Genomic DNA, 9485 nt, shown 5'->3' with positions numbered 1-9485 from the left:
ATGCTTTTTACATCCTACACGAAATTGAATATTTCCAGATTTCCATCTACCAATGGTGACCAGATGCATAGATCAAGCTTTTCAGAATAATCAAATGCTCGTCTTCTGGTATGTTGAGTGACATACGGAGGCTTGTTATCGATCCTGGCATCTTCTTCCCGTGTTAAGCTTCCTGATTCATATATCCTCCATAGCGCCACGATATATGCTTTTAACTTTAGTCTCATGAATTCTATCTTCTAATTAGCAAACAAACTCTGCATCACTATCAAAATCTTCAAAAGAGCCAAGTCCACTAGAAACCTACATTTTTGGATGTAAGGACAAGATGAACGAAAGATTCCATCTACATTTTTCTTCCTATTAGCAACAACATCCTCCTTTTCAGGTGATGTATCCAGCAACCGCAGACGCCTGCCCTCTTTCTCAACCCCTCTGAACTTTCACCCTTAAAGACCCAAGTTTTCTGCCAATGGGCGTCTGGTTAAACTAGGTAGGGTACAAGTCAAAAAGAGATGGGTTATGTTGACCCATATTGTTGGGCCAAAAGGAAGCAGGAAAGATGCAGGTCAACCACGCTCTTTTTAAGCCAATGCAGTTTAACCCAAATGATTTGGCTTTGGGAGCAATTATAAAAAAAAAAAAGCTTTCGACCCATTTAACCCGTTCTTTTGAGCTATTCTTTGAGTTAATTACGCGTTTAGCATTGTGGCCTATCAGCAATAAAAATAACCCAAATTGACCCGTTTGTAGGTAAATGGGTCAAAACTTTACATTCACCTTTATACCCACAAATACCCATGAAAGTTAAGAATAAGTTCTAGGATATTGTTAGACAGGGGTGGCTTAGATTAGGAACTCCTTATTTTAGGGACTGTTAGGGACTCGATCTAGAACGTTCATTTTCATCAGATCTAATCACCACTAATCATCTCCGGCCATATTCATCTCTGGTAACATCTCCGGCGAGACTTACACATGTGTAAGTACAACTTAAACATGTGTAACTTGAATAAAAATTATGATTCGGAGCGGGCTTCGCCCTTAAGGATATTCATAAACCAAAGCTGGTGGGGGTGATAGGTCATTGAGGGTGATAGGTCATAGTGTGATAGGTCATAGAGGGTGATAGGTCATAGGGGTGACCGGTGATGGGTGATCTACCTAAAAAAAATTGTACTTAAAACATGTGTAAGTTACTTACACATGTGTAAGTCTCACCGGAGATGGTCGCCGTTGCCGGAGGATCATGGTAGTGGTCGGAGATGATCATGGTGGTGGTGGTGGTCAAAGATGATGGTGGTGGTGGCCGGAGAAGGAGGTAGAAGGAGTTCCTAATAGTCCCTAAAATAAGGAGTCTCTAATTTAACTTTTCCCTTGTTAGACAATCTACATATATATACAATATACAAATAAAACTAATAGAAAGTCGACCATATAATTAAGAATACACACACCTCCATCCAACATACCATGAAAGTTAAGCATAGGTTCCAGGATATTGTTAGCCAAATGCTACATACAAATGAAACTCTAAGATGTGTGAAACTTAACCATATAAGAATACACACCCCTTAACATGTCACCCTCAAATACATATGAAGTTTAAGCATAAGTTCCTAGAATTTTTAGCCAAATGCTATATACACATAAAACTATAGAGATGTGAGCAACTCACTAGTTGTATATATACACATTGTTATGTCCCTCTTTGATATTAAAAATATTTTGTAGTTACATACATCCACACAATACTAATACAATTTTTAGAGGATAGATCAATGGCAGACAACAGTCAGCAGATGAACCACACTACAAATGTAGGTTCATCAAAATCGAAAAAGGCAACAGTTATACCTGCAAGCAAGACACATGTTTCTACCATGATGGCCAAGTGTGTAGTAAAGGGCGTCACAAAAGTTGCCAGTGATTACAAGAATAAGAATAAGATAAATCCACAATAAAATGGTTCTGTTGATATGTATGTGTGTGTCATTAGATTGTGTTTTTTGTTATAAAGTATGTCATATGTATTTTTGAGTCATTAGATTGTATTTCAGCTTATAGAATATGTCATATGTATGGGTGTGCCATTTGATTATATTCTTGCTTATAAAATATGTCACAGGTATATATATGTTTGTGTATTGATATACTTGATTCCAGTTTTTATAGCTAGTGTGTATCTAATTTCGGTTTATAAAATGATGAAAGGTTTTACATTTGGTATTTTAGAGACACATGACATACTAGCAGTTAAGCAAGATGGAGTAATAAAAACAATAGAAACTGATTCTTCATAATAGCTGCTTTTTTTTTTCTTGTTTTAGTTAACCTAGGTTTCTGACCTGCTTTGCTAGTCGGCTAATCACAAAACTACGACTTGCTCCCAGAATTCAAATTTGGGACATCTGTGGCCACAATGGGCATATATTTTTGCTCTAAGATATTAAATTTGGGACTTCTAGGTATTTGCACCCTTAAAAATCAGGTTCCTTACCACTGCACTACCTTTGTAATTTACAATAGCTGGTTAACTAAGGTAATACTGATATTTCTATCGTACTGTTTAGGGATATGGCTGGCCAAGAAACATCACGAATGATTGCAGGGGGGACAATATGCAACGTTAAAGCTGTATACATAAAACAGGTCATACCATCATAGTTATCAAATATGGCAAAGGCCATCACATAAACTAGGTTGGGTACAGGTCAAAAAGAGTCGGGTTATTTTGACCCATAACTGGTCGGCCAAAAAGAAGCAAAAAAGATGCAGGGAAACCAGGCCCTTTCTAATCCGGAGCAGTTTGACCCATTTACATTTGGAAATAACTCGTATTGACCGTTAACATGACCCGACCCGAGGAGACCCTTTTTCCACCTACAATGCCAGATAGAACTGAACTTGATTTAGAACTAAAAATCAAAGGTAATGATCATATATGATGCCTTCAGATACTGATTATATCCAGACAATATAAACAAGTTCAAACAAAAGATTCATTTTTCTACACTTAAACTTCCTTCTTCATATTACAAGAGATCAAGTAAAGTTACTACATTTTTTTAACTTTATATGTGCACAAGGCATTACATCAACTATAATGAGTTGGTTCATAATGACCCAAATCTGTTGCTCGGATCATTGGGTCAAAATAAAGCAAAAATGCGCAGGTCAAGTATTCTTATTTTGGGCCGAAGAATTTTGAACCATCACTACTTGTGTTCCATAAGATGAGCAGCCCTACTCTGTACTTCTTGCCAAGCAGTAATGCCAGATAAAATATTTAGAACCAAAATATGAATAAACAAGTCCAAGAACCAGACAAACTGAAACTATAATATGATTTCATTAAACTTCAGTGCTAAGTGATAATCATAAAATGCTCTGTCTATCTAATACATACATATGCTGATCTTGATAACAATAGAAGCCTATTGTACAAAAAAATTAATGCTTTTTACATCTATGCAAAAGAATTAACATATAATTGAATATTCCCAGATTTTTAATCATCTATCAATAGAGTTATCAGATGAATAAATCAAGCATTTCAGAATAGAGAAATGCTCGTTTTCTGATACTTTGTACTTCTGACGAAGGCTTGTTATCCTGCCATCTTCTTCCCATGTTAAAGTTCCTGATTCATATAATGCCTCCATCTCGCTACAATATCTTTTTAACTCCAGGTCATGAATTCTATCTTCTAATTGACTAAAAAACTCTACATCACTTTCATAATCTTCAACAGGGCCTGATCCACTACAAACCTCATCTGGGTTATAGCCATTACTGCTACAACTCCCACTAGAGCTCACCACACTATGTGTGTCATTAATCTCCTTTTCAGCTGATGTTTCCAGCAATCGCAGACGCTTTCCCTCTTTCTCAACCCATCTGAATTTCTGTGGACGCCCCCCGTCTTCAGAATCACAAAAAGACAATGCTCGTTTCAGGGCTTTAGTATTCCCTTGCTTAGCTTCCAAACCCGAATCTTGCTCATCCTTAAGAAGCATCTTTGTACAACCTGCCGCTTTGAAAATTCTAGGAATGGTGACATCAACCTCTACCCATTTACCATCCTCATACTTCTGGCTTCGACGTATTTCTGATCCGGATACATCCAACTCTTCCAAAGATCCAACCAATCTGACTGAAAACTGATCACAACCGCAGTCTTTCAAAACAGTAGCCAAGTTCCATGACAGATTGTGAAACACCTCCACAGCATCACCAACAATCCAAGATTTCGAAACTTCTAAAAAAGGAGGGCACGGTCTAAGATATTCAACCGATATGCTTTCAACGTCTGCCTGGTCAGTGAAACCAGGATAAACGTCATAACTTACTTTGCAATCAAGCCCATTGCGAGAAAGCACACGGGCACAACGCCACGATTGGCTAACAAACACTTCAACTATACTTCCTGTCTTAAACTCCATCATCACCTTCAAATTTCCCTTTTGTCCAAAAATCGTAATTCTTTATAAATCTGTTAGCAAAAACTAATTAGTCCAAGATTCAAGAATCGGAATATAGAAAACAGAACATATACATATTTTTATAAATCTGACAATATGAAAGAAAAAGATAACATCAACAAAAACAAGACATTGTTTGAATGTCGGAAGAAAGATTAAACTCAATCAAACAAAAAAAGATTTATGGCCCACAATATATATATATATATATACTAATTAAAGAAAGATTTAATATATAAGAATCAGAATATAGAAAACAGAACAAGAAAAGAAAATAGTAATCAAGATTCAAGATTTATGCATACATTATATAATATATACATATATGTTGATCCAAACAACAGAATTCGTATGAAACAACAAAAGATAGACAGATTTTATAAAAAAGATAATACCTTTTGGTTTCTGCTGCTGCTGCTGCTGCTGCTGATAATGATGAGATTAACGTAGTAATGTATGTATATTATATTTATATGTTTGTGGGGTTAAAATTCGTATCGTTTTTGAGAGAAAATAACATAAGGCAAGAATGCGAATTGAGGGAAACGGCAAATATATATATAGGTTTTTAGGAAGGTTTTTGAAACCGCGGTTAACAGACGCTCCTAAAACCCGCGTTCTTTTTACCCGGAGAGGTGTAATTGGAGTTTTTAGGTTAATTTTGAGTTTTTTTTTACAAAATGGCAATACAAAAAAAGAAATTAATTAACTTTTTAAAAAAAAGATACGAGTAAATATTCAATTTTACGATAAACAAAAAAGTTGTTAGCTTAATTTAAATCAATTACTCGTAAATGGTTTTAATTTTAATTTTTTACATATGTTGACCGAATATATTTTAAGTCAATTAGTCTGGAATCTGAGTCTTCTCAAATCCAAATTGACCGTTGAGACTTTCTTACCTCTTTGGCTATTGCCCCGTTGGTAGACATGTTTTTTTAGATGAGGTAGTAGTCCACGAAAGCGAAAAGATATATAATGTAACTATGTAAGCAAAATAGTCACAAACATCGTCTATTTTAGTAAGGTATCAGGCCAACCAGCAACTTAACTTTGTTAAGGTATATCATGACAGATTACTCTCTTTAATAAAGGTAATGAATGTGAACATTGTTGATTTTGTCTTTTGGTGTCTGTAATCTATATCTATACGACATAATAAAAAAAATAGTCTTCCATGTTAAAAGTTACTTGGGGAAATGTCTAAACTACCATTCACAAAAAAAACTTTCCCTCTTTCACTTGTAATTATTCACACACACGCAAGTCTCTCTCAATATCAATCCCTCTTTCTTTCATTTGCACTCTGTTAATAATATGTGTTGCAACGCGCGAGTACCATGCTTGTATCTTATGTATATATAAAACCTATGTAAAATGTAAAACAAAGATAACTTAAGATAGAGTGGTTGAGCTAGGAGATGTAGTTGTTCGATTCCCACCCATATAACTTTTTTTAGAACTTTTTTTCATGAACTATTTATTGGGCCTTGACTTGACTAGCCCATGTTAAGATTGGATTGATTTTATTTTATTGGACTTTGTTAACAAATATATTTTTTGGGGGGTTCATGTTAGAATTGAATCATTATAATTTTAATTAGTTCACTCTAGTAGGGTTTTTTTTTTAACACTTTTGTTTTTTGGATTTTGATTTGTATTTGATATGACAATTTTTATCGATTTTTTTTTTCCAAATATTTTTCTTTGGGGGTTTATGTTAGAATTGAACCATTTTGATTCTCATTAGTTTACATTTTTTTTTGAGAGATTTTGATTTGTATTTGTATGACAAACTTTTAGCATGAACTTATTTGTTAAGGGAGACAAATAACGTAACATCTTTTTGTCATACACAATAATATATTTATTATATAATTATATTGTACAACTGTATAATGCATATAATATTGTGTATGACTATAAATGTTGTACATGAATCGCTTTCTAAATAACAAATATAAACACAATAGTTTCAAATCCTGCGGGGCTTTTAAACCCCCTAGTTTGTTAATATGAATTCAAAAAAGCTTAACGGTATGTTAATATTATACTACCGTGAAATTTGTTAAGGTATATCATGACAAATTCTATCCGGTTCATAGCTTCAGCCTTACCTTTGGTTAGGGTGGGGGAGTGTCTCGCTACCCCTCCCCTCCCCGGTTTTGTTTCTCCTCTCCGCCCGCTGCCTAATGCTAGAAATGCTTCACCACTCTCTCCTCCCCTCCCCACCCTTTTCTATTTAATTTACTTTATGTTTGTATACTTTCTTGAGGAGGAGGCAATATCGCGGACCTCTTGATCAATCGCATAATGTGCCATTGTAAAGAGATTAATATATCGTTCCGTCTCATCGGATGAACTCGAGTCTGATTGCATATTTGGGGGTGTTGGGCCGTTTTCGAAAGAATTGTTGAAGAAAGGATTCATGATTGTTGTTTGATAAATATATGTGTATATATATATATGATTATATATATGTGTGTGTGTGTGTGTGTGTGTACTTTGTTGTTGCTGCTGTTTGAAAAACGAAAAGAACATAATGAATGAAAGAAAAAAGAAAAGAAAGGAAAGAAGATAAGAGAATGAGGAGGAGTAGTCGTTGCATGTGGGTCCCTTGATTTCTTTCTTCTTTTTTTTCCTATTTCCCTAAAGGTCAAATAGAAAGGCACCACAATTGGTACAATTGTCCCCAAGTTGCTCCCCACCCTACCGGTACCGGAGGGTCGGCGTGGTGTTCAATCCGGTACCGGATGGGTACCGGTTTCCTTCCTAGGGCGCTCCGTCCAGACTTAGAGAGTCTTAGAGCTTTTATTGAGTGTTGACTTTGTATAAGAGTCCATAATATGTAATCTAACTAGTAATATATTATGGTGTTATTATCAAGAGGAGATCTCATCCATATCGGAAAAAAAGAAGTAATAAATCTATAATACTTTTCATTCATTTATCATAATTTATATTTCAGATCGATAGTTGTACATTATGTATTAACATATATGTATTATTGTAGGTGGTTAATATTTTTTTTTAATAGATTTATCACCACTCTATTAGGAAAAAGAAAAAAAACATGTAGCATAAGAGCATATCTCTATGGATGCAAATTATATGCCATGTCCTTTATGATGGATAATATATTGAGAATTTATAAAGTTGTATGTAACAAGTTAGGACACAAGTTAACAAAATCCCAACATGATTGAGATCAACTTGTTCATACATAATTAAATTTTTTTATCCATTAATGAGAGACAAGTCTAGGATTTCATAGAGTGAAGTATCCAGGTTAAGAAGTAACTTAAATCGTGGTTTGAACTTTGAAGAACAATCTCGCATCATTTTTCAGGCAACGATATTGGAAAAAGAAATATTTAGCTATGAGTTAAAATAATATGTGTATTCAAGAAGAATCAAATAACGACGCTTTGGCCGAGTGGTTAAGGCGTGTGCCTGCTAAGTACATGGGGTTTCCCCGCGAGAGTTCGAATCTCTCAGGCGTCGTTCTCTTTTCATTCTTTTTTCTTTTTCTTTATTTACCAAAAGTCTATGCAAACATCATTTGACATAAGACTTCTACGTACCCTTTATAACAGCTATCTGATTATCTCAATTTTGACCCAAAAACCATCCATAGTAAGAAGAAACCAATAAAGTGACTCAAAGATGAGAAGTTTATTTAGTACATATCAAAACGGGCCTGAACCAGCCCATTTGCTATAATTTTGGAACTAAATATATATATGAATTAAAAGTGAAATAGACCTTATACAACCTCAATTCTCACACAACTCGTGTCATATACAAATTGACATTTATGGGAGATCAAAACATCATTAATTAGCAGATATTCATGTATGATATCAGGTTTGATTATATTCAGTTTGCTACAATACGCCTTCCCTCTATGAGCTAGTTTCTTATGATTTGGATATTTTTTGTATTTTTGTTGGTGATTCATATGCATTTAACAGAAGAGAAGTTTTCTGATGCTTCATCTATGTTTTTTTATAAACTTTTTATCAAAGTATATGTTTTTTCCTTAATGTATTTATATTTATTATTAATGAAATGCGTTTATATATATATATATAATGTTTTTTAAATCTAATATTAATTTATATAAATGATAATGTAATATCAACAAATAAATGAGTTTTCAGTATGATGGTTATAGTTAAAAACGGTTCAGTGTACTGGGTCGTTGTTGATATGACACCAATGAACTGTGGTTTTAGTAGATTACAGAAACCTTGTATAAAAAGGTTCAAAGCTAACCGTAAGAATTTGCAAAAAAGATACGAAACGAGCCTTAGGTATCCTCAAAGATATTTTGCATACATGTATTTCAAACCATACAGTGCAAACACAACAAAGTATAGACAAAGTAAATTAGACAATTCTTTGTTGGTATATACGCTCACAAAAAGACTCGTAACAATCTTCCTTTAGATTGGTGGAACTTACTAGATACATTAACGTACCAAAGTACCTAACGTCGATATGAATAATCACATAAAAGTATAGTAAAATAACTCCTAATATCGTATTCCACATGTTTGGGTTCCAGTGTATGGAGAGACTGCTTTTAGGTTCTATCAAAGGTAAAAAAGGAACTCCAACCATGCTGAGCATGAAGATTGAATTCATGACTTTTATCTTTAAAAGAAAGGATTTTAACCACTGATCCAACTCAGGTGGTTTGATATGAATAATCACATATAATTATATAACTGGTGACTATGGGCCCTTTAGAAGCACATATAGAATAAGATAGAGACTTTCTTTTCTTTTTGTTTATTTTTAGTACTAGAATGACAACTTTATAAGCGAACATTTACTCCATGTACTAAAGGAAAGGGCCCATCAGCAAAACTATTCAGTCGTTTAAAAGGGACCTCGCTACATTTAATCAGTTTTTTTCTTTCTTTTTTTTAACCGCAGGTCAGCTGTCAACAATATGTTAATTTTCATTTAGTTTTTTACAGATTAAGCATGACT

At 34.2% G+C, this 9485-nt stretch overlaps 1 protein-coding gene and 1 non-coding gene across 2 annotated transcripts; one reads left to right on the top strand and one right to left on the bottom strand.

Annotated features, from left to right (window-relative positions):
* Positions 1–3515: 3515 nt before the first annotated feature.
* Positions 3516–4445, bottom strand: LOC122599465. The gene has a single exon (XM_043771981.1). It carries the CDS (start codon positions 4443–4445, stop codon positions 3516–3518), a length of 930 nt encoding a protein of 309 aa, XP_043627916.1.
* Positions 4446–7906: 3461 nt separating this feature from the next.
* TRNAS-GCU lies at positions 7907–7988 on the top strand. Its single transcript has one exon. It is a non-coding gene; the product is annotated as a tRNA-Ser (tRNA).
* The last annotated feature ends 1497 nt before the right edge of the window (positions 7989–9485 follow it).

This window comes from Erigeron canadensis, chromosome 5, assembly GCF_010389155.1.
Source record: "Erigeron canadensis isolate Cc75 chromosome 5, C_canadensis_v1, whole genome shotgun sequence".
Lineage (NCBI taxonomy): Eukaryota > Viridiplantae > Streptophyta > Magnoliopsida > Asterales > Asteraceae > Erigeron > Erigeron canadensis.
This window is presented reverse-complemented; position numbering and strand designations above follow the sequence as displayed.

Coding starts and splice junctions, on each gene's coding strand:
- LOC122599465 (XM_043771981.1), bottom strand. CDS start 4,445: ATGGAGTTTAAGACAGGAAGTATAGTTGAAGTGTTTGTTAGCCAATCG.